This window comes from Cervus elaphus, chromosome 8, assembly GCF_910594005.1.
Source record: "Cervus elaphus chromosome 8, mCerEla1.1, whole genome shotgun sequence".
NCBI classification, from domain to species: Eukaryota; Metazoa; Chordata; class Mammalia; order Artiodactyla; family Cervidae; genus Cervus; species Cervus elaphus.
The window spans coordinates 17,176,276-17,202,783 of NC_057822.1; the positions used below are offsets into that span (position 1 = coordinate 17,176,276).

The 26,508-nt window shown below is 43.5% G+C and overlaps 1 protein-coding gene across 9 annotated transcripts in view; it reads right to left on the reverse strand.

Moving 5' to 3' along the window:
• The window catches only part of LOC122698565 (nuclear body protein SP140-like protein), a 90,402-nt gene that overhangs the window by 3,442 nt on the left and 60,452 nt on the right, over positions 1-26,508 (reverse strand). For 8 of the 9 annotated variants that reach the window (XM_043909733.1, XM_043909730.1, XM_043909732.1 and 5 more), the window contains 7 exons: positions 17,407-17,469; positions 15,555-15,641; positions 10,916-10,990; positions 9,204-9,308; positions 7,215-7,357; positions 6,029-6,076; positions 2,774-2,818 (listed from right to left, as the gene is read on the reverse strand). In XM_043909733.1, the coding sequence (XP_043765668.1) occupies positions 2,774-2,818; positions 6,029-6,076; positions 7,215-7,357; positions 9,204-9,308; positions 10,916-10,990; positions 15,555-15,641; positions 17,407-17,469 (566 nt within the window). The remainder of the gene's footprint in view (positions 1-2,773; positions 2,819-6,028; positions 6,077-7,214; positions 7,358-9,203; positions 9,309-10,915; positions 10,991-15,554; positions 15,642-17,406; positions 17,470-26,508) is intronic. The other variant, XM_043909728.1, reaches the window with a different exon arrangement.

The following is a 26,508-nucleotide window of genomic DNA, read 5'->3' on the forward strand; positions in this document are numbered from 1 at the left end:
TTAATAAAGTGGATTAAACTTCTTAGTATAGAAAGCAGTACAAGATTATTTTATGACTTGAGTCTTGTTCTGGGCTTTTGCATAAAGCTACTTGTGTTGGGTGAATTGGGATTCTGGCCATTTCTTTTTTTTTTTTGAAATGGTCATATATGAGGAAGTGCTAGCTCCAAGGACCATCTTGCCTAAAGTTCCCATTCGATGTTATGGGGCATCCTCAAGGACATCCCCAACTGCGGACTGAAACTGCTCTGGCATGGAGCCATGGGACCGTGTTTCTTCCCTTCAGGGTAAACACTCACAGATTGCCATCATCATTCCCCAGAAAGTAATGACCCCTCTCCCCAGAGGAACAAGGAATAACAGATATAACCAGTGTCTAAGAACCTCGTGCATGCTCAGTTGCTCAGTCATATCCAACTCTTTGTGACCCCATGGACTGTAGCCCACCAGGTTCCTCTGTCCATAGAGTTTGCTAGGCAAGAAGACTGGACTAGATTGCCATTTTCTTTTCCAGGGGATCTTCCTGACCTAGGAATCGAACCCGCATCTACTGCATTTCCTACATTGGCAGATGGATTCTTTACTACTGAGTCACCGGAGAAGTCCCCAAGAACCTCACATTTGTGTATTTTTTGGTAGATTTATCTACCTCTTTGTTTCTAGTCTAGCTGAACATTAGAACCTCCAGGGCAGTGTATATAAAATATTAATGTCCTGGTCCCAATGCCAGAAGTCTGAATCAGTTTGTCCAGGTGGGGCAGAGCTATTGGTATTCTTCTTTAATTCATAGAATGGGTAATTTTGTGTATCAGAATCATCTGGGGACTTTTAAACAATCCTGATGTCCAAGTCTTAGCCTAGAATGATAAACAGAATTTCCTCTAGGTTGGAATCCCAGCAATACTATTTTCCAAAGGTCTTAATTGCAGTCTAAGTTGAATATTAGTCAAAGCAAAGTCTGTTATTAAGGCATGGGGTTTAGCTCAATGCTGAACTGTCCTCTAACATCAGTCCCAGAGACATCACTTTGCTGACAAAGGTCCGTCTTGTCAAAACTATGATTTTTCCAGTAGCCATGTATGGATGTGAGTGTTGGACCGTAAAGAAGGCTGAGCATCGAAGAACTGATTCTTCTGAACTGTGGTGTTGCAGAAGACTCTTGAGAGTCCCTTGGACTGCAAGGAGATCAAACCAGTCAATCCTAAAGGAAATCAACCCTGAATATTCATCAGAAGGACTGCTGCTGAAGCTGAAACTCCAATACTTTGGCCACCTGATGCGAAGAAGTGACTCATTGGAAAAGACCCTGATGCTGGGAAAGATTGAGGGCAGGAGGAAAAGGGGACAACGGAGAATGAGATGGTTGGATGGCATCACCGACTCAATAGACATGAGTTTAAGCAAGCTCTGGAAGTTGGTGATGGACAGGGAAGCCTGGCATGCTGCAGTCCATGGTGTCGCAAAGAGTTGGACACAATGAGTGACTGGATAGCAACAATCAATCCCAGGAAAACTGAGTCACGGCAGTGAGGGTCCTCTTGCTGGAACAGTTGCTTCCTCCTCCCTGTGGACTCTTGGCTGTGGGCTGTGAGACCTGATCCTCTGTACCGATGTCCATCCCAAACAAGCCACACAAACACTGGACTCCAGCACTGTTTAGATGACTGAAGAATCCTTCAGTTGTCCAAGGGTCAGAAAGAGTGTGAATAAGATCTAAATCTTGTTGGGGGCATTACTTTGGAGGTAAAGTATATGTAAAGCTATTTGACTATCCCTCCTCTATTGGACGCCATGCATCAGCATTACTGCATACTATCCCACCTGAGTGCTGCCCCCGGAGCTGTGCAAAGGTGACTCTGCTGCAAATGTCCATCTTGTTGCAGTGAAAGGACTCAAAAGGGCTTTCCATGTGGCTCAGTGGTAAAGAATCCGCCTGCCAGTACAAGAGATGTGGGTTCCATCCCTGGGTTGGGAAGATCCCCTGGAGGAAGGCATGTCAACCCACTCCAGTATTCTTGCCTGGAGAATTCCATGGACAGAGGAACCTGGTGGTCTACAGTCTATAGGGTCACACAGGGGTGGACACGACTGAGTGACTGGGCACACACGCACACACAAAGCAGCCAATCACAAGGTACCAGATTGAGTTAAAATGCCCTGATTTGCTAGATGGTGACCAGCTCAGCACCATGATGGTTCCCTCAAGACTAGCTGTAGGGCTTCCATAAGGAACCCCCGGGCCCCAAGTGCATTTCTCTGCAGGATCCACGACAGTATTTAAATCTTAACCTGCCAGCTTCACCTGGCCTGTTCCTTCTGATTGGTGCTTAAAACCGTCAAGCTCTCCCCGTACCTTGGAATAGAAGTTTGGGATTTTTCTTTCCTTCTCTATTGCCGTCTTTAAAATGCTGCTGTCCCTCTAATTTCCTCCTTATCCCCCATCTGCAGGCCAGCTGTGCCCATTACTATGTCAAGCCCAGACTCTAGAGCCCCCAGTGGTCTCAAGCTCTGTCTCCTATTTGCACTTTCAAGGGGAAAGAGGAAATGGGAAGGTTTCCACTGAACAAACGGAAAGGATGCTTTCAGGTAAGACACCCAATGCCAGAACCATGTACCTGAGTGGACAATGTATCTGCTATGCCCTGCTCATCACCCACGGTGACACACTCCACCTGAGTGTGAGCGTGCTTCAGGGAAATGGGATGACTCAGAGAAAACGTGCTGAGGGAAAGGCCTGCGTTAGTCTGGGTCACAGGTGGGAGTTAGTACTTACACAAAGGTCATCTAAGGTGTTGTTGTGAGACTTCAGTCCTCTTTTCTGCAGAAAAGAAAGATTAAATGACAATACTGAATGTGATGTAGGTATCCATCACTTATTTAAGCACCAGTCACTGGAGGGATTCAAGCCATGGTTCACCCATTACTTCACACCTGTTTTTTATGGATACATGTATCTACTTGGAAAATAAAAAAAGTACCAAAGGACCACTGTTTAGCCCAATAACAAGTTCTATTCCGTGGCTCTTAGATGCAAGGTGGAGCCATCTGGGGACTTTAGCCCTGGTTCCCACAGATGGAGTTGGAGGAGCTCTGTTGGTTTTCTTACTTCAAGAGGCCCTTGGGCATTTTTCTCTACGTTATAAAATGCCATCCCACCAGAAGGAGCTGCAGTGAGAGTATCAGCCTGAAGATTCATCATCAACAACCCAGATAACCATGGGGCCCGGAGTCCTGGAGTTCATGCAAATGTCCCAGAGGAGAATGCCACTGCCTGTCACAGGTCTCCTGGGGCACAGCCTCAATGATAAAATGTGCCCAAACTTCCCAGGGCTGCAGCTCTTCTTCCAGAAGAGCACTCTTCTCTCCCCTCCCTCTGAATCCGAAGAAGTCAGCTAGCTGGCTCTTCAAAGATAACTGACTACCACCCACTAGCTTTATATTGCTTTCCAATATTCAATAGAATGACCTGGCCTCCATCTTTCTAGGGCAGGGGTTCCCAAACTCTGAGATCTAATGCCTGATGCTCTGAGATAGAGCTGAGATAATAATAATAGAAATAAAGTGCACAATAAATGTAATGCACTTGAATCCTCTGGAAACCATCCCTCCTCTCCAGTTCATGGAAAAATTGTCTTCCACGAATCCAGTGCCTGGTGCCAAAAAGGTTGAGGACCACTGCTCTAGGACACAGGTAGCCTCAGCTTTGGTCTCCAGCCCAGGGCAGAGTGGTCATGGACAAGTGTAATCCAGTGGTCAATGACCTGAGAGGTGGCTATGTCACTGCCCACCTTTCTATTGCCCATTCTAAACTCACTGCTTCCCAAGTGGCTGAGTGGTAAAGAATATCCCTGCCAAGCAGGAGACATGGGTTCAATCCCTGGGTCAAGAAGATCCACTGAAGGAGGAAATGGTAGCCCATTCCAGTATTCTTGCCTAGGAAATCTCATGGACAGAAGAGCCTGGTGCATGGGGCTACAGTGCATGGGGTCATAAGAGTGGGACACAACTTAGCAACTAAACAACAATAATCCTCTTAGTTATTGTTCCATGTTAGGCAATGAAGTTGAAACAATCCTTGAGGTCAAGGATATTGTTTTAATCTTCTAAAGACCATTGGGCATTTAGTAAGCATTCAATAATTGTATGTTGGATGAGTGAATAAATGAATATAATTTCACTTAGAAAATCCCTTGGAGGAGGAAATGGCAACCCACTCCAGTATTTGTGCCTAGAGAATCCCATGAACAGAGGAGCCTGGTGAGCTACAGTCCATGAGGTTGCAAAAAGTCAGACACAGCTGAGCAATTAATACTTTTTTTTCCACTTAGGAAAAGAAATTACTTGCTATCTCTTAAGCAAATATTACCCAATATTAAAAAGATTGTTCTAGAGGAATATTGTTGTACAGTTGCTAAATCACGTCCAACTCTTCACGATCCCATGGACTGTGGCACGCCAGGCACCTCTGTCCTCCACTATCTCCTACAATTATTTTACAACACTGCAATTGTCATCAAAAGGTATTAGTGACGTTTGTCAGGAGCCAGGAAGCCATCATGTGGTGCTGAGAGTGACACTGAAGAGTCCCAAAGCCAAGGAAAAAAGAGGTTCTGAGAAACACAGAAGACCCATGGAAGTAGTAATGGGTCCTGAGGTTTCCCATTCGGGGAACATCTGCTCTTGTGCATGGGGAGATGAGAAATGAAGAGGCAACTGCAGGTTGCTGCTAAAAAGTGTTGTACCCATGACTAAGGGTAGAATCTGTTGTTAGGAAGATGTCAGCTTACTCCGGTAAACCAACTGAGTCACTCTTGGCACCTGGGGAATGATACAGATGCTGGTCTTCAGGATACTAAGTAGGGCAAATAATAGTTCTCTGCAGAAAATCCAGCAGGTGAAATGTCCCAGGGACTTAGAATTCCAACTGTCCAGACCTCAGATAATGTCAAGTCCTGGATCTCACATTCCCAGTGGAAGATGAAGTCCCATGGGCCAACTATGTGTAACCTGTCTTAGAAGTTCTGTGAATGTCTTGATTGGCCATTTCTTTTTTAATAATTATTTTGTCTGCACCATGCAGCATGTGGAATCTTAGTTTCCCAACCAGGGACTGAACCCATGCCCCCTGCACTGGAAGGGTACACTTAATCACTGCACTGCCAGGGAAGTCCCTTGAATGGCCATTTCTATGTGGAGTACATAAGAACGGCACTTCTCACCTCCATCTTCAAGTTCTCATTTACCCAAACTTGGAAAAGCCATCTCCGTGTCCTGAATCTACACTGCATCTTACATACTTATTGTCTCCATAGAGGAAGGAATCACTTTCATAGACAGAAGGGAGGTCTGCACAGCAAAAGAGTTGCATCAAAGTAACCAGTTTTCTTGGCCAGCCCCTCCTATACAATCCACTGATCTCCCAAGAGTTTCCTGTCCTACAGCACCATCTTCATGAAGGGCAAATAATGGTCCCCTGAAAAAGAGTATGTCTGTGTGTAGACTATTAAGGGGTGAAATGATCAGAAAAGAAATATGTTTCTTGTTGCCTATATTACAAAATGGTATATGGACCAAGATAGATGATCTTAGACTAGGATTCTCTGAATGACTGTGAACATACTTTCATTCCATCAGATTTCATTAAAGTTAGAAAACAGTAACACTGATTTAAAAAATTTGGGTTTGACTTGAAGATGACCTTATCACCCTATCATAACATACTTTTACATATTCCATAATCATGCTTGCCTTTACAATTTTGACAACATCCACATCTATAGCTAAAGCACATCCATGAGGTCTATTCTGATGGCTCCTTATCACTTCTATTTCAAGTGGTTTACCATTCAAGAAGACCTTGCCATTCAGAACAACATAGTGTTCAAAGAAGCGACACTGAAGGCATATGCCAAAAGATTTTTAAAGGTGAGAGCAGAGTGTTACACAGTTGAGAAACCACAAAATAATACACTGTGCATGCAAAATCAATTATGTGATGAGAATTTCTAGAAAATTATGTAATAATCACCTTTCTTCCCCCGTAATATTTCCTTGGAGGATTATGGAGAAGTCTTCTCTGAAAGATAAAAAGATCCAAGTATATGGTTGGCCTGTGAGTCTGGCACTTCCAACCTCTTCCCAAATATTTCTACCTGGATGTCCCACTGTCAGCCCAAAGCCATGGTATCTAAATGAGAAACCATCTTCCTCTCCTCATTTGTATTTCTTCTAGAAATCAATCTGTGACCCTTTAAAAATCATCTTTAGAACATTTCCCCCCTCTTGTGCTTTTCCCCTTAAGTTTTAAGAGGTTTTCCTATATAATCTCTTTGACACCTCTCACCCGCTCTCCATTCCTACCAGTCACTCAAGCTTGAGTCCATATACCAAGGCTTGTCAATCAATATACACTTATCCCATGCCTACTGGGTGTCAGACATTCTCAACAATCTTGGACACACAAAGATGGACATAGAAAAAACAACGTGAAAAGATAAGAGTAAAACTATAAGAGGATCTTAGTAATGGGCTCAGGAAGCCCAGGGAAGAAATGGTCAGGGCCAATTTGGTCAGGGAATATTCAGGGAAGAATGGCATTTGAGTTGAGCACTGCATGTTGGGTGTAGGTTTCTTGAGCTGAAAAGATTCTGGAGTTGTTTCAGGGTCCCTCGGCCATCTAAAACACTATTCTAAAAATGTCACTTCATATCTCAGAAGACTTCATTGATTCTGCATTGTCTATGAGTTTAAGCACTTTAACCTGGCATTAAATTCCTCTACAAACAACTGCAATTGAATTGATGGATTATACCTTATTATATACAGTATGTCTATCTCAACCCACTGGGCATGGTTCTGGTTTTCACATCATTCTCCTCTGGAATACCCTCTTCCTACCTGTTTGATTGTAAACTGTCTTCTTCCTCCAGTGCATAAAGTTGACTACATTCACCTGAGTCAGAATGATCCTTCTCTCCTCTGAACTCCTATTCCATCCTGACAAAGGCAGTGGAATTTCCTGCCTCTTTCACAGCAGTGATGTGCTAAGTTGTACTGAGGTTAGGAATGTGGAACACTCTCCCTGGGTGAGAGGATAAACTCAGAGGCATCTGAGCTTTTGCGATAACTCAACAAATATTTGGTGAGCAAATAGTGACCTTATTCTTGGGGGACAACAAGGAAAGTCACATCTTCTGCCCTGGCCCCCAGAATACCTCCATCAGCCATCGCAGGGGCCTCCCTCCACAGCGAACACTTAACTTCCAATTCTTTGATCTTTCGTGGCCGCCTCTGATTTCAAATTCCCTGGGGGTGAACCAGTCTCCGTTCTCACTCTGTATGCACTTCACCCAGACTCCTGTAAGACCAGGGTAAATTCATCTTCAGCCTTCCTTGTTTTCAGAAGGTGGGCTTCCACCACACTGGATCTGGACACACCGAGTTTAGGCTTAAGATCTAGAACAGGAGAGTCTGGCCTCCCCTTTCAGGCTTCAGAATCCCCACACCTAGCCTCCAAGTCCCCTCACAGGAGATTCACTGCCTTGTGGCAACATTTCTTTAACTGATGTGCAACAACAACAAAAATGATAATTACCATTAAAATCAACCTTTTAAAAGTATTTCAAAATCACCTACAAAGGAAAAGCAAGTGATTTTGAAGTGTGAGAGCATTTCAATTTGCCAGGGAGAGGACCTTGGGCCCATGGGAGCAGAAACTCAGGTTGGGACTGAGATCTCCGATGGGTGCCTTGTGGCTCAGAAGGGCACCATAGCAGCATCTGAGCCCTTTATCACACTTCCTACCCAGTTCAATGGCATTATTGAGCAGATGTTTCCCCATCCCCCAAACCGTGGATAGCTGATATTAAAAGTAATTGTGAAATGCTATCCAATGGTAAACTCAAGTTATGTATAAAAGATAATCACATGTTAGCATCATTAGTCATTAGAGAAAAGCACAGCCAAACCATGAGACACCATTTCACACCCACTAAGATGGCTGTCTTGGAAAAATTAGACAATAACAAGTGTTGGCATGGAAACAGAGAAACTGGAACTCTCATACATTGCTGGTGGGAAGATAAAGTATTACAGCCGCTGTAGAAAACATTTTGATATTTCCTCAGTAGGGTTAAACATGGAATCATCACAGGAACCAGCAATTCCACTCCTAGGTATATACCGGAAAGAATTAAAGACTGTTCACACAAAAACTAGAACGTGAATGTTCAAAATAGCATTATTCGTAATAGTAAAAGAGTGGAAACAATCCAAACTGATGGATCACTAAACAAAATATGGCATATCCATACCATGGAATATTATATTATGTGGCAATAAAAAAGAATGAAGTACTAATATATGCCATTACATGGATGAATCTTGAAATTATCATCATAAGAGAGATAGCCAGTCACAAAATGGCACACACTACCTGATTCCATTTACATATACTGAGAATAGGACAATTTATGGAGCAGAAAATAGATTAGCCAGTTTAGGGTTGGGTGGTGGGGTGAGTATGATACTGGGCATTGATTACTTAGAGACATGGAGTTTCCTTTAGTGGGAAAGTATTCTGACAAAAATATTTCATAATTTGATTGTGGTGATAGTTACACCATCTTGTGAATATACAAACAAAATTCAACATTGAATTGTATACTCTGATGGTGACAGTTAAGTTGTTTACTAATACTTTATATCAATTATGTAAATTAATTCTTCACAGCTATACCATGAAGCAGGATTTAATTATTTCTTTTTTAGATGAAGAATTTCAGGCTCAGAAAGGTCCCCTTCTCTACTCAGATGAATCAGTTCCTCTTGGCACAGGAGAGGCTGGGACTCAGGTTATCTGATTCTGAATTCTGTGCTGGTCCTCATTACATCAAGCACCTGCCCTGGTGATGATCATCCCGAGCGAGAAAGGACATGAAGGTGGGGACTGAGGGCCTCATCCCTTTTATTTCTGATTTACTTCTCTTCGGTTCGTTGGCTTCCCTGTGGACACGTCCATGTGGGAGTGAGCACCTAATGTGTATGATTTCTTAAGTATGAAAACATTAACCTAGGTATCCCTTCCTCCTTCTCATGCATACTTTCACCACCATACCTTCACCTATGTGTAATTCACATAGGTAATCCCATTACTTCTCAAGACTCCTTCAGATAGGCATTGCATAGTAGACCTTAAAACTCACCTTCTTTCAATTTCTTCTTGTGTAACTTCCCCTTCACCTTACCACAGGTCACAGGAATTATCTGAGAGTGAAAATTCACATGTTCATATCTGCACCTTCTTTTCCCTGAAAGAGAAGATTCCTTCATGGTCTCATTTTCAGTTACATCTGTACCACTTTTCCCATGTTGAGTTTGTTCCTATAAATGTATGAAAGGATGTAGAAAGCTTTATACCACAAATCTCTAGAGTTAAGGGCTTCCCTGGTAGCTCAGTTGGAAAAGAATCCACCTGCAATGCAGGAGACCACCTGCCAATGGAGGAGACATGGGTTTGATCCCTGGATCAGGAAGATCCCCTGAAGAAGAAAATAGCAACCCACTCCCGTATTCTTGCCTGGGAAATCCCATGGATAGAGGAGCCTGGCAGGCCACAGTCCATGGGGTCTCAAGAGTCGGACACAACTTAGTGACTAAACCACCACCACTAGAGTCAAAGCCTTTCTTCCAAGTGGCATTTTTGATACGTAACTACAGAATATCTACCTCTAACTCATCCCTCAAGTTTCACACAAAACAGAATGTGTTAGTAGAAAAATCAGGCCTCAATAAAACTGTCTTAGCTCCCAATCCAGTCAGCCTCACTGATTCTTATACAACAATGAAGCGTACAGCTGCATCATATTCTGAAGGGAGCCATGGGACTTCCCTGGCAATTTAATGGTTAAGACTCTATGCATGGCGCACAGGTTTGATTCCTGGTCCTGGAACCAAGATCCTGCATGCCTGAAGGCCAAAAAAAAAAAAAATTCTTTCTTTCTTCAAGGGAATCCTCCAACTATTTCACCACAGTTAAGTAGCTGGAGCAAAATGAGAGACTCTACTTGCATCTCTCTATTTCAGGTCTGGCTGAGTGAGCAGAGGGCAATGATGGGGAACCTAATGGAGGTGATGTCTGCCTTCTCTTTGGGTTCTCTGCTTTGTTTCACTGTCTTTAGCTAAAAGAGAAGTTCAGGAAGCTCTAGGATAATCTGCAAGTTACATGGGGAGAGGGCTGCTGGAGACTGAGTCCACAGAAGTGGGGCTGAAAGGTCTTTGAATAAACTAGCTCAAAGAGGCTGTGTAACTGACCTTGACCCTGCAGTCAATGTTTTAGAGCCATGATGGGAGGAGGGGGAGCTGTCCATGGTCCAGTTTTGAGATAGTAGACTAGGAGAATTGGGATGGGCTGAGAAGGATGGTTGGCCTAATTCACCCTCTTACTTTACAGATGAAGAAATTGAAGGAGAAGCAGTCAAGTGACAGGCCCAAGCCCACACAATCAGAAGAGGATAATAGACTTCTGACCACCACTCCAGGCTATCCATGCTGTGCAACCTCTGACTCTCTGTATAGCAAGAGAAGGGCCAGTTAAATATTGTGTGGGTTATGTATGTGCTCTTTATGTGCAAACAGACTATTTCCAGCTTGAAAGTGATCAGTTCAGTGGGGAGGGAGAGCATCACTGTGATAGCCCTTGAACCCACAGAGTCTGGTTTAGATCTGTCACCAATTTACTTGTTTGTGAAATTATCTTCTTTTTCATCCAGGCACATTTTGAACCAAATTATAAACTTTCTCTGTTAGTAAAGCTGCATAAAACGATTAGGGAGATAGATTTAACAATAAAAACAGAGTGCAAAACAGGAAATTAGCTGCCTAATTATTGAGACAATATTTCCTTTTTCTTCCTTACCTCTTGACCTAGCTCTTCTCTGTGGGGTTCTGTCATTATTAGTAAAGTGGAGTCTAGGTCTGCCTCTCTTTTTCCCTGAGGAAATAGAAAAACAGAATCATAGTCACAGACATGCAGTTGCGTTGCATCTATTAATGCTTTTCAGAATTTCCACTGAAATGTAATTTCCCAGAAGCTTGTCTAATGCACAAAGAAAAATATATCATTCCTAGTCTTTAAGCTACCAAGAATTAGATGGCAAATCTTAGACTTATATTTTACTTTTCATTGTTGCACATTAGTAAAACAAACAAGCAATTGATATCAGCATTTTACTTATATCCCAAGCAACCATATGTTAACTGTTTAATAGATGCCAATTGTACATCTACTAATGCACAATTAAGGGAAATGAGTTATAAGGAAGCTTATGGCAGGCTTTGCAGGTGAGACACATGTCATACACATCACCTGGAATGAAGCTATTCGTACATTTGTATTGAAAGTGTTAGTAATGTAACCAAGAGTTTTGTCCACCTGAGCTTAAACAAAGATATTTGAATCTAAGAAACTAAGAACAAGAATGCTAACCAAGAGGAATGGGTTGATTTGAGTCCTCCAAAACCTTGATTTCACATAGTAACTAAGAATGGACTCAGAAAATATTGCAGCAGAGAATGTCCTGCCATTGACAAGTTAATTGGCTGTGGAAATGTATCTCAAAGTTTGCTATCATTCACATGTACTTTATTTCTAAGGTAGGAAGATAAATTCATTTCCTTCTTTCTGAGTTCAGTACTCACCATCCAATGACCACCATCTGGTGGGAAGGGTAATTCAGACTCCAAGAAGAAATATTTTCCAGACTACTCCTTCCTAAGTGCTATAAACTCTAAGCAGACTATGAACATATATCAGACCAGCAAAGTAAAAAGACTCTTTCCTTCAATCAAACCCAAAGTGGATCCATTGGTTGGCAGAATAATCTTACTTTCTGGTCTTAATACTAAACAGTTACTGAGAGGATTTTCAATTCCTCAAGATCAAAATGGCCCTATGGGACAAATCTTGATGATTAGACTTTATCAGAAGGTCTAAAACTTACAATAACCTTGCAAGTGGTCACCCTGTTATTATTTAACAGGGTAATATGAGCTCAAGGAAGAGGCCTACAGAGATTTATAAACTTGTGTAAGAAAGACTTCTGGGCACACACAGCGAGGAAACCAGATCTGAAAGAGACACGTGCACCCCAATGTACATCACAGCACTGTTTATAATAGCCAGGACATGGAAGCAACCTAGATGCCCATCAGCAGATGAATGGATAAGGAAGCTGTGGTACATATACACCATGGAATACTACTCAGCCATTAAAAAGAACTCATTTGAGTCAGTTCTAATGAGATGGATGAAACTGGAGCCCATTATACAGAGTGAAGTAAGCCAGAAAGATAAAGACCAATACAGTATACTAATGCATATATATGGAATTTAGAAAGATGATAATGATAACCCTATATGCAAAACAGAAAAAGAGACACAGATGTACAGAACAGACTTTTGGGCTCTGTGGGAGCAGGCAAGGGTGGGATGTTTCGAGAGAACAGCATCGAAACATGTATATTATCTAGGGTGAAACAGATCACTAGCCCAGATTGGATGCATGAGACAAGTGCTCGGGGCTGGTGCACTGGGAAGACCCAGAGGGATTGGGTGGAGAGGGAGGTGGAAGGGGGGATTGGGGTGGGGAATACATGTAAATCCATGGCTGATTCATGTCATTGTATGGCAAAAACCACTACAATATTGTAAAGTAATTAGCCTCCAACTAATAAAAATAAATGGAAAAAAAAAGTATTGGGTTGGCCAAAAAAGTTCATCTGGGTTTTTAATGTACAGAAAATCTTGAATGAACTTTTTGGCCAACCCAATAGAAGAAAAGTAATAGCCATGGGCCAGGGAGAACCACTAAAAAGGTAGAAATGTGGTTCTTAAAGAGGTGGATTAATCTTTTGACTTCCTCTTACTTTCTCCCTTTGGAAGGTGGGTCCACCACACAGCAGAAGGCCATCCAGCCAGGTATGGCTCTCAAGGCGCTCCTCCCCTCCTTGCTCACCCAAGATGCCAAAGAAAGAAAGAAAGAAAGTGAAGTCGCTCAGTTGTGTCCAACTCTTTGCGACCTCATGAACTGTAGCCTGCCAGTCTCCTTCATCCATGGGATTTTCCAGGCAAGAATACTGGAGTGGGTTGCCATTTCCTCCTCCAGGGCATCTTCCTGACCCAGGGATGGAACCTAGGTCTTCCTCATTGCAGGTAGACTCTTTCCTGTCTGAGCCACCAGGGAAGCCCTTAAGATGCCAAAGTGGTAGAATACTCTAGAAAACCAGGATATTTCTGGCCCTCTTTCTCATTCCTCCCTCCTCTTCTAAAGGTCCATGCTCACAGACCAGTGAGAAGAGATCCAGATATCTCATTCTTGCCTCTTCTGTATTCCGGCTCAGCTTGGCACTAAAGGTCTAATCACAACCTTGGACAGTCCAGCAACTGTAGAGCTCTTTCTTTCTCTCTGTCTGCCACTCTCTGGTTATGCCTTTCCTGGGTAATGGGTGTGTTGTAGTTGTGCGTGCGTGCGTGTGTGCGTGTGTGTGTGTGTGTGTATGTGTGTGTGTATGTAAGTCACTTCAGTCAAGTCCTATTCTTTGCAACCCTATGTACTGTAGCCCACCAGGCTCCTCTGTCCATGGGATTCTCCAGGCAAGAGTACTGGAGTGGGTTGCCATGCTCTCCTCCAGGGGATCTTCCCCAGCCAGGGATTGAACCCTTATGTCTCCTGCATTGGTAAGCGGATTTTTTTTACCACTCGCACCACCAGAGAAGCCATCAAATCTGTTAGCCTACTATCTGTAAGGAGAACAATAAAATACACTGCAGTCCATTCTAGTTTTTGGAGCTTCTGGTAAAAGGAAGTTTTGAGCTTAAAACCCACTGCTTCATAATATAACACAATTGCATTTTACTTTCAAAACTGATTGGCTGATCAAGGCAGGATTTAACTATTTCTATGTCCCCAGGGTATAGTACCCATTTAATAACACTGAAGCTCTGTAACAAACCCTAATACATACTATAGCAGTCAGATTATAATCTAGGTCTATAGTCATACCAGTCTGAACACATCTGATCTTACCTAATCTTGGAAGCTAAGCAAGGTCAGGCCTGGTTAGTACTTGGATGGGAGATTATAATCTAAAGCTATTTTTTTTTTAATTGTTATGGTTGGTATTGGCTTCCTTGGTGGCTCAGTGGTAAAGAATCTGCTTGCAATGCATGGGACATGGGTTCAATCCCTGGGCTGGGAAGATCCCCTGGAGAAGGAAATGGCAACCCCCTCCAGTGTTGTTGCCTTAGAAATCCCATGGACAGCGGAGCCTGGCGGGCTACATCCATGTGGTCGCCAAAGAGTTGGACACCACTTAGAGACTAAACGGCAACAAACCAAGTGGTTGGTATTAACCTCTACAAGTAAATGTGACAATTTTTCATTTAATACTGTTTTCTCAAAATCTTAGTAGTACTAAGTCCCAAAAGTTGAGAACAATTCACTAAGTGCCAAAAAGTATGACCAAGTCCCCCAGTCTGTTCAGGACTAAGAGGTACCCAGGATATAGGACTTAAAGTGGCAGAACTTGGAAGGTCCTCAGCAAACCAGGTGGAGTTGGTTGCCCTACTTCCAAGCAGGAAGATGCCCACATCTGAAGGCAATGGACTGAACCAGGTAGGTGACATCCAAAGTTTCAGTGGAATAGGTTATGGAGGTACTAAATCTTCATTCATATACAGACTATATTTCTTTCCCAAAACTTCAAGCTGGGGGCCTGATCTCACCTCTTCCCTCACTGTCAAGTTGATGAAAGCATCATATGGAGAAAAGAGCTAGTGACTGTGGACTTTTCTCCACAGCGTCAACTCACAGCTGTGCCTGCCGGGTAAGATGCTACCACATCTGATCTCTCCTCTCTCATCCACTTTCCCAATCCTGAATGACTCAGACTAGCAGTTCCTAAGCGGGAATAGAGCCAAGAGAGAGAGTGAGAAAAGACCTCAATTATACCGCCTCTTCACTATAGGTATTTCAGACCAAGCTTACTCAGGAGGAAAGAGTGGAGGTGCTTTGAATTGGAGGAAAAAACTAGTCTTAATACCAGGCTAGAAAGGACCCTCAATAACTGGAAAAGACTCTTATTCCTGTGAAAAGGGAACATGAAAGCTCTATGACCTGCTCCCAAATAGGAAAAACTTAACTAATAGAAGATTGATTTGAAAGGGCAATGAAAGAATGAACTTGCTTTCTACTTACAATTTATAAAGTCTAGCCATTTTAATAAACCAAAGATGTGAGATAAAGGAATTTTTGTGAAAACAGATAAAACTCAGAGGAAAAAAATTTAGATCCTGGGCAGATAAGAGCTATGATATAAATGCAAACGATTTATAAAGTTGGCTTCAAATGGGTTTGCTGTCTAGATTTCATGGCGGTCAAATTGACTGGTAAGGTTGACTAGAAAAAAAAATGTGCAGGGGAAGATCTGTGTTCCCCAAAAGCATAGCAAAATTTCTGTTGATCCTTCAAGGCAAAATAGAAGTGTCACAGTCTTACTCCTGATCTTGGCAGGGTCCTGCAGGCGCATTTTCACCATCTTTTTACTTGGGGCTGGCTGGTCATCAGTTTTGCTGTTGTCTGGGGCTAGGCAGGGGAAAATACAGAGTTATGCAAAAAACAGCTGACATGTGAGATGAAAAGCAAGTGAGGAATGTTATGAGAGAGAGTATAAGACAGTGGGGAAAATACGAACTAGGAGCCAGAAACCCATGAAAATCTGTTTAACTCTCTCTGTCTCTTCCTCCATAATATAGATCTACTACTGTTGCTCTGTCTCATCACAGAGTTGTTGTGAAGGTCAAGTGTTAAAGTTTTTCAAAAGTGCTCTATAAGTTGTATATTACAAGCTACCATACCTTACGGCTGTGTAATTGTAAAAATACATTAAAACGTATCAATCTACCATTGACCATGTATTGAAAACAAAAAGTTCAATTCAGAAGTATCCAAAAAGAAAAGCAATGAGTACTGGTTTTAATTCTGAACCCCCTGAACTGTGCACTCAGACAAGAAAGAAAGTTATGGCAAGGGATCTCAAGCAGGTGTCCAGAGCATTTTCTATTTATGAGGGACGACTTTTAAATTATGTACAAGATTTCATTACACTTAGGGGAAATGTGGTTTAGAATTGATCTGTGGACACAAAGACCTGTATGAAAATGTTAAAAGGATTAAATACAAATATTTAGTGTTTTGAAAATAAATCATTCTTAAAATGGATGCAACCACTTTTTTTTTTTTTTTTTTCTGAACAATATTATACACATCCCACTAATAGGGCAGCCACAGAAATTGGCAAGAACATAAGATATATAGATTGGTGACAAATAATAAATTTTCACTGGACTCTAAAATCTTACATAGATCTACTGACTCAAATATTGGAAATCAGGGACTTCCCTGGTAGTCCAGTAGTTAAGACTTCAAGCTTCTAATGCAGCAGGTGTAGGTTTGATCCCTGGTCAGGAGAGCAAGATCCCATATGACACAGGGTGTGGCCAAAAAAAACCTGGAAATCATGTGAAAATGATTTCACAGGAAAATGAAGTCCAGTCCTCATTGTCTAGAGGAAGAGTGTTCCTTAAATTGCTACTAAAATAAACAAGATTTCATGGGTCTGATGAGAAGTAATACATACACATTACTGAAAACTCAGAAAATAAAAATTGCTTGAAATATCACCATCTGGAGAAAGCCACAGTTACCTTGTTCAAAAATATCCTGTTAGACCTTTCTTTTTGCACATTTTGCTGTTTAAATAACACTTTTCCATTACAATAGTTGAACATGTTTAATATTTTGAATTTATACATATAACTTTAAAAAACATAAAAATATAAACATCACCTATATTCCAATGACTACTGCATATTTTTTTTGGATGTACTGACATTAATTTTTCCATGTATCTATGTCTGTCTCTCTCTATATATATAGATTGATGAATATGTATAAATAAGGATTTATAGAGGTGTAAAAACACATAATGCTTATACATATATTTAACACACACATACTTGCACACACATACACATATAGTCTGCTTTGTTCATTGAGGCTTCTTTGGAACATCTCTCCAAATTAATAATAATTTCTTGACCTAGGAAAGAAGCCATGTATTGAGGACAGCAGTGTCTGTACCATTTAGCTCTGCACTACTGCACATGTGAAATATAAACCATTTTGTTGAAGCCAGTATATATGGCAGTCTCTTTGTTACAGTGTCTTGGCCTGTATCCTAACTGACACATTAGCTAGAAAACTATTATTGTCCTCAAGAGACTACAGGAATACGATAAGCAGTGTCTTATGAGCTAAACAGGTATGACTACTTCACTTCGCTGCTTACCTTTTCGACGTATGTTTCTCGATTTTGCTTTTATTCTTGTCCAGGAACGACCTTTCTTTTTTTCTTAAAAAAATAATAAAGTTAATTACTTAGAGCTGTAAATATAATTTTCAAAAACTTATATATCAGTAATTTTCAGGTATTTTTTCAGACATTAGTTCACAAGACGGGCAAATTTCTTAACTACCAGTGTAGCAGTGTGAGGTTGATTCTGAGCTATATTTTACTCTGGGAGACTATAGGAGATGACCCTCTTTTGAAAATTTTTTTAAAAATTAGAAAATAAACTCCCACTGATGCCATAGACTGAATGATTATTGTTGTGGTTATATATCAACTTATTCCGTTTTCAAGTATTTTCATGTAAATTCAAATGTGCATATGGATAATATACTGTGCCCAATTCAGGAGGCATTCTCAACTTTGATGTGAAGAGTTGCCATTAAATATTCTCTGTACTCTTGCAATTGTAACAAAACCCTCTTACTTATATTTAATATAATGCCTGAGGGACTATAACGCCCAGCTGCCTGATCTGTCTGGTGGTCCAGTGGACTCCATGCTCCCAATGCAGGGGACCCGGGTTTGATCCTTGGTCAGGGGACTAGATGCTGCAACTAAAGACCCCGCATGCTGTAATGAAGATCAAAGATCTGGACAGCCACAACTAAGACCTAGTGCAGCCAAATAAATAAATATTAAAAAAAATAATATAGCACCTGAAATTCCCAGAGGACTTAAGGAACCACACTGGGTTTTGTGTTGGGTTTTGCTTCCCTGTGAGTGATATGAAAATGTGTGAGTGTGAGACCATTTCGCTGGGCAAATAGTTCAGTCCTGACTTACAAGGCAGGAAGGACCAAAAAGCCTTGCTCTTCAAATGGAAATGGTATATCCAGGAATGCTGGAGTTCAACCCTACTCCTGGGCATATACCCAGAAAAGATGAAAACTCTAATTCAAAAGGACACATGCACCCCAATGTTCATAGCAGCACTATTTACAATAGCCAAGACATGAAAGCAACATAAGTGTGCATCAAGAGATGAATGGATGAAGGAGTGATATATATACATATATAGTAATATATATAGATATAATGGAATATTACTTATCCATAACAAAGAATGAAATAATGACACTTGGCAGCAACATGGATGGACTAGAGATTGTCATATTAAGTGTAGTAAGTCAGAGAAAGACAAATATCAGATGCTATCACTTATATGTGGAATCTAAAAAAAGATGATACAAATGAACTTATTTATAAGACAGAAATATAGACATAAAAAACAAACTTATGGTTACTAATGGGATTAACAGATACTATTATATACAAAATAGAGAAACAGCAAGGATTTACTGTATAGTACAGGGAACTATACTCAACATCTTGTAATAACCTATAATGGAAAAGAATATATATATATTTCAGATTCTTATATTATCTGAAATATATATATATTTATTCTTATTATCTGAAATATATAACTGAATCACTTTGCTGTACACCTAAAACTAACACAATACTGTAAATCAACTATAATCAATTAAAGAAAAGAATGCAGGGACCTTGCCAGAAGCTCCTTGGCTTTGTACTCTACTTCCCAGCCTAAAGCAAATCTCAGCCTCGCTGGGGTCTTCAGTGTTACAGCCACACTCTCCGGGAAACAAACTCACTCAGAGGGACAATGCAGATAGTGGAGTGCAGTTTATTACACCGGTGGGCCCAAGCCAGAGTCTCCTCTCAGCCAAGGACCCCGACCAGCATTTGTGAAAATCTTTTATACCCCATGTGTACGTGCCCAAACCCACCACCCCAATTTCCTTGAGACTTACATAAACAAAGGAAGGGTGAATACAATAACCCCATCATTCACGTGTTATGTGTTCAGTCAATAATCAATAAGCCCGCAGTTACATTCCAAACAGTTAATAATCAATAAGCTTGTGGTCATGTTCCAACCAGTTAATAATCGATAAGCCTGTGATTACATCCCGATAGATACGAAAAAAATTTATGACCTGTCGGGAGACAGGGGGTGATTACGGTATGTTTCCTCTTAGGCAATGAGTAACCTGGATGTGTGATCTTCAAGATTCCCCTGTCTGGAGGGGGTCTTATCTTTCCATTGTCATTCCCACAGGCACTAAGCAGAGAGTTCAGAGTCCACTGGAGAGGCAGCCGAGCATGATCAGCACAGATAGGCCTGAGATGGAGTCCTGGCCCTATGAATTCCTTCTTCATTCCTCCCTCTTGATGCTCTTAGTTTCCATAAGGAGCATCATTCATTGGGATATATTGTACCTTAGCCCTCCTGCCACCCACATGAGAGAATGCTATCAACCTCTGGGTTACAAAATTCACAAGGCATTGTAGGAAGCAGGGCCCACAGAGCAGTATGATTAAGATGACTATAACAACAGTTACAATGGTTTTCCACCAGTCTCCCTTTACCCAGGAGAGGACTGAAGTCCAAAAGGGAATATTTTCATTAGACATGGCTTTCACTTGATTTTGCATATCCTCCAAGGCAGTAGATACATTTCCAGACAGGTCAGGGATGTACACACAACATTCGACTTTAATTATGGCACAAGTCCCTCCTTGGGCTGCTGTGAGTATGTCTAATGCCATCCTATTTTGAATTACTGCCTTCCTCATCTGAATTTGTTCTTCGTTCAAAGCTTGAATGGCTTTTGTAGTGTCTAAGAGGGCCTGTTTAGTGAAATTAGTTAAGGCCTCTACCTTAACCATGATATCCGTTGTCCCTACAGAGGGTACAAACAAGGCAGCAAGATAGTCATACCACTGGAACACAGATCGTGTCCATCTTGTACGCAGATAAGGCAGGTTTACTGGAGGCTGGTGTAGGCTAGGCTTAATACTGCCGTGGGCGAAAGCAAATCCTAATGTGCAACGCCCCACCCAGCCAACTGGTAACCATGGCCATAAATTAAGCCCACAGAGCCACTGGGTCCCATTGGGGGCTACCCAGCGGATTCCAGGATTATATTTCCAGTCGGAACCGGGCCACTGAGCAGACTGATTGGGGTAATAGGTAACTTCCAAGATTTGTATACATTGTTCAGGGGACAAATAACCCATATATTTTAATTCTTTTGGGTCTAGGGGGCAGTCTCCAAATCCAACTTTCTGTTCTTTTTGTTCCCAGCAAATAGTAGCAGGGGTAATCAACTGTCCTTTCTCAGGAGTCATCCAGAAATATTCATCCCAGACCTGGTAGTATTGCTCAAGGTACCGGGAGGCCTGTCCCCCTTTTGTAAGAGAGCCCTTCTCCTTTTTGTTTTTCATATATAAGTCTTTGTTACTTCCATAAGGCTGGTGTTCATGTTAAATGCAATCATATGTCCCTGGCCCATTGATGGCTTCTTCTTACACCAGGAGAGCAAAAAAAGGTTATGATTGGTGAGAGAAAGGAAAGTTCCTTTCTGTTGCTCTAAGAAGGAGCACAGTGGTATAAAGTCCCCATAACGGAGTGGCGATACCCACCACGGGAGTCCGTCCATTACTGACAGGGGCATAGCCCCACATACCCAACAGTTGGAGGAGTTGTGGAAGTTTGCGTAAGAATGTGCCCACGAGATGAAGACGTTGTCCTGTGCAGGAGCAGTGGTCAGGTTCAGAATTACGGTGGTGAGGCCGAGCAGCAGGAGACGTTTACCCAGCTCCATCCTGTAGAGAGCTCGTCCGGGATCTCGTTTTCTTTTTCCTCTTCAGAATGATCTTGGTTTCCCATGGGTCGGTGGGGTCCTTCTGGGTGGTCCACTCAGCGTCTTTCAGGTCAGTGTGGTATGCCTTCTTCGCTCTGGTGCGATGGATCCAAGGGGCAATGTCTGCAACTTTAACTGTGGTAGGGGTGGTTAAAACAACAGTATAAGGACCTTTCCACCGGGGGGATAGTGAGTCATGTTTCCAGTCTTTCACCCATACCTGGTCCCCTGGTACAAACTCATGCATTTGCTCCCCCAAGGGGAACGGTATTCTTTCTTGCACAAACTTAGTTACTTGATTAATTACCTTACCTAGTTGTTCCATCTGCTGCGATATCCCGTCTCCTCCTACCTGAAGTATATCAGTTGCTACCTGTCTTATGATGGGAGGAGGCCTCCCATACACAATTTCGTAGGGAGAGTAGCCATGGGACCGTGGGGTCATCCTGAGTTTGAGCAAGGCCATGGGAAGTAAATCTACCCAGGAACAGTCAGTTTCTATAATCCATTTAGAAAGTGTCTCCTTTAGTGTCCGGTTAGTTCGTTCTACCATTCCGGAGCTCTGAGGCCGGTAGGCAGTGTGTAACTTCCATTTTACATTCATGGCTTTACTTACTTGTTATATCAGATCCGATATGAAGGCTGGGCCGTTATCTGATCCTATGCTGGTGGGGAATCCAAATCGAATAACTATCTCCCAAAGCAGGCTCCGAAGGCCTCCACCCATCCCAAGAATGTACAAACCAAGACCAACAGTTAACAAAAATGGTGATATGGTTTCATCTCAGCGAAGTGCACTTCCAGATGTTCAAAAGGAAGGGTACCTTTTAATTGGATGCCTGGGGGTTTTGGTCTGCACCCTGGAGTGGCGTTAATCTGAGAGCAGGCGTTACAATTTTGGGATTCCATTCTACATAGAGAGGAGAGGCGAGGAACCAGAAAATACCTTCGGATCAGTTCCTCCAGTTTGTCACATCCTAGGTGAGTCATACGATGAGATGGGCTCACCAGAGAGGGGGCCATCTCTTTGGACACTAGTAGCTTACCACCTGGCAGTTCCCACCATCCTTTCTCTGTTTTGGTGGCTCCCTCCGGTTCAGCTAGCTGGTTTTGAGCCTCGGTGTATGTCAGGGAGTCTGGGGCCAGCTCGGGTAGCTCAGCTAGGACAAATGTTCTCATGGGGATTTCCCTGGATTCCTTCCTGTCCTCGGCTGCTCGTCTGGTGGTCTCATCAGCCAGCTTATTTCCTCGAGCCTGTGGGGTGTCTTCCCTCTGGTGCCCACGGCAGTGCATGACTGCTACCTCCGTGGGGCTCCAGACAGCATCTAGCAGAGTCAGGATCTCTTCCTTATTCTTAATGTCCTTTCCATCGGCGGTTAGAAGGCCTCTCTCCCGGTATAGGGCTCCGTGTATGTGGAGTGTAGCGAAAGCATACCGGGAGTCGGTGTAGACGTTCACTCTCTTGCCCTTTGACAACTGCAGCGCCCGGACAAAGGCCCATAACTCTGCTCTTGGGCTGACCAGTGCTGTGGCGAGGGGCCGGCCTCTATAGCAGTCCTCTCTGTGACTACAGCATAGCCTGACGGTCGCTGTCCTAGCTTTACCAGGCTGGTGCCATCAGTATACAGAGTCCAGTCAGGATTTGAAATTGGCCTGTCTCGGAGGTCTGGATGGCTAGCATAGACCTCCTCTAAGACTTCCTTGCAATCGTGAGTAGGTCCTCCTTCTTCCATTGGGAGAAGCGTTGCCGGGTTTAAAACCTGGCAAGGCTCAATACGGAGGTTGGGGTTTTCACATAGCAGTCCCTGGTATTGAATAATCCGGGAATTTGACAACCATTTGTGGGGGTCTCCTCGAAGGAGGGTGTTGACTTCATCTGGGACCTTTACGATCAGGTCCTGGCCAAAAGTCAGCTTTGTGGCCTCACGTACCAGTAAGGCGACCGCGGCCACCGCCCGCAGACAGCCAGGCCAACCTTTGAAAGATAAGCTATTGGCCTGTCCCACGTTCCCAAGGTTTGAGTCAAAACCCTCATGGTTGTTTTATCTTTCTCAGTCACATATAAGGTGAATGGTTTGGTGAGGTCTGGCAATCCCAAGGCGGGGGCGGAGGTGATTGCTAGTCTTAGCTCCTCAAAGGCTTCCTGCTGTTTTTCAGTCCAGTTTACAGGATTTTCTTCAGGCCCTGTCAGGAGCTCAAATAAGGGCTGGGCTATTTGAGAGTACCTTGGAATCCAAATCCTGCAGAATCCAGTGGCCCCTAGGAGCTCCCTGACTTGCCGCCGAGTCTTAGGCATGGGGAGCCTCAGAATTACTTCCTTTCTAGATTGGTCCAGCAACCTTGTGCCTTCCCTTAAGACAAACCCCAAATACCTTAACCTCCTCCTTGCAGATTTGTGCCTTCTTCCTCAACACTCGGTATCCCGCCTCTGCCAGCAATTGGAGGAGTGCTTGGGTCCCTTCCCAGCATTCTTCCCAGGTCTCAGTGGCCAGCAACAGGTCGTCCACATATTGCAGGAGCCAACATCCATAACTTTCAGGCTGGAAAGGCTCCAGGTCCGAGGCCAAGGCTTCTCCAAAGATGGTTGGTGCGTTTTTGAATCCTTGCGGGAGGTGGGTCCAGGTGAGCTGCTGCTTATTGCCTCCAATGGGGTCCTCCCATTCAAAGGCAAAGATGGGTTGTGATGCAGGTGCTAGGCGTATACAGAAAAAGGCATCTTTGAGGTCCAAGCAAGTATAGATCCTTGTCTTAGGTGGGAGGAGGCTAAGCAAGGTATAGGGGTTTGGGACGGTTGGATGCAAAGTTACAGTGGCCTGATTGACCAATCTGAGATCCTGCACAGGCCTATAGTCTTGTCCTCCTTCCTTTTTTACCGGCAAGATTGGTGTGTTCCAGGCTGATTGACATTCCACCAGGATGCCTGCCTGTTTTAGCCTGTTGATATGAGGCAGAATCCCAACTCGGGCTTCTATGGGTATTGGGTATTGACACTTTCTCACCGGGGTTGCGCCAGGTTTGAGTTCTATTTTACAGGGGCTTGGTGTCTAGCTAGCCCAGAGGGGGTTATCTTCGGCCCAGACCTCAGGGAACAGCTGAGTCAGCCTTCTCGCCAACTCTGTTGCCTGGTCTTGTTTATCTCCAGGGGGCTCATGTAGCCTCCATTCGTCTTGAGGGGACACAGAGAGGGAGAGTAAGTAGGTTGTTGTGCCCACCTGAAAAGTGGGCCTCTCTTCAGGACAGAAAGTCACCTGTGCTCCCAGCTTGGAGAGTAAGTCTCTCCCCAGCAGGGGTACTGGGCACTCAGGGATATAGAGGAACTCATGTGTCACTTGGTGACCCCCCATCTGACATTTTCTGGGCTGGCAGAATGACTTAACCATTCCTTCTCCCGAAACCCCAGTTACAGCAGCAGTCCTTTTAGACAGTGGCGCCATGGGTTTAGATACCACAGACAATTCTGCCCCGGTGTCCACCATAAAGTCAATGTCTTGGTCCCCAATTTTTAAAGTTACCATGGGCTGTCGGGGACATGATGTCTTTGAGCCCCGGCATCCCTATTCAGTCTCTATGTTAGTGAGTCCTGCAACTGGGAGGGGTTTATTTTCCCTTCTTCCTTCTGGGCACTCATTCTTCCAATGACCAAACCCGCGGCATCGGGCACATTGATTTGGCTGTAATGGAGCCCGTGGCCTCCGTTGGGACCGGTTGGAGGGCTGTCCTGACCTCGAAGGTAGGGGGGTGCTTCTTTGCTTTGGCGGTGGAAAAGTCTTCAGAAGAATTTCCAAGCGCAGCAGCCAACATTGCAAACCTCTCATCTGTTCTCCTCTGCTCGTCTTTATACCTCTTCTCGTATTTCTTTTCTATTTCCGTGTCCCTATTCCGGAACACCTTGTCTGCTATTTCAATCGACTGAGAACTAGACATGGATAGAACTCCCTCAGTCTTTTGAAGCTTTCATTTTATGTCAGGAAATGCTTGAGAGATGAATGCGGAATTGATAACAATCTTGGAGCCCCTAGCTTCTGGATCTATGGGTGTAGAGTCTGTAGGCCTCACAAAGTCTCTTGTAAAATTCAGAGGGTGACTTGTTTCCCTTCTGAACTATTCCAGCCAGTTTAGACATGTCCATCGGCCTCTGGGCTCCCCTTTTAAGTCCTTGTATAATCGCTGTCCGGTATCTATCTAATTGGATTTTTCCCTCCTCTGTATTATAGTCCCAGTTAGGTCTGTCAGTGGGGAAGACTTGTTCTATCCACCTCTCTGGGTTAGCAGTGCCCTCAGGAACCATCTCCTGTAACCATTTCCTTGCCTCAGCGTTGATCCTGTATCTCTCTTCTGTACTGAAGAGGGATGCTAGTAATTGCATTATATCATCCCAGGTTGTTCGATGAGTGCAGGAAATAGTCTCCATTAGTCTAGTCATGCCCTGGGGTTCCACCGAGTAAGAGGAGGTGTGTTTTTGCCAGTTCAAGTATATCAGTTGATGAAAAGGGCTGATAGTAATAGGTTACAGGAGCTTGGTGATAATTACCATCCTCCTCTATCATTGGGGGTTGCTGAACTTCTCTGAGGGGCATCTGCAAGGGTATTTTTTCCTCTGGCTCTTTTGCAGAGTGGAGCCTTTGTTTAATTCCAGTGGTTCCTCCCCCTCGTCCGGGAGTACTTACTGGGAGTGGAGGGTAGAGTTTAGGGAACGTAGGAGCAGCATCCGGGGTGGTAGAGTCCGGTGGGCTCATGGCCCCTCCAGTTGAGGCTGGAGCCTGCCGGGAGGGTGGCTCTACAACCTGTGGAGCTGTCGGGACTGCTGAGGAGTCGGGAGGCTTACCGGTCTCGGGCTGGTTCCTCCGGTTGCCATGGTGTTACTAGCTGGCGGAACCATCATCCAATATGGCGGTGGGGGAAGCTCATCTCCTTCAGGGTCCTGTAAAATTTCCTTCTCATCCTTGGTTATCTTTTGGGCCATCAAGATTTTTCCTTCCCCGCCATGAGCGTAAAAACGGGCCCATTTGGGGGGGTCTTGGGCTATTCCCAGCCAAGAGTCTATGTACGGGAACTGATCAGGGTGTCTGGGCTTTCCTGTAACTATAGCATAGACTGCCTTTATGAGATTTAAGTCCATAGTTCCCTCTGGTGGCCAGCCAACTCCCATTGAAGGCCATTCGACTTCACAAAGGGTACAGAGCCGGCCGGGTGTCATTTTCTTCCCATAGTCTCCATCGAATCCTTTCTTAAAATTCTTAATCATATTCTCCAACACAGTGGCCTTAGATCCGCTTCCTCCCATTTTCTTACCTCTGGATTCCCACGTCCCAGGGCCTTCCCGAGAAGCCAATTTACCTGTCTCCACTGGCAGGGGAGATGATGGGTA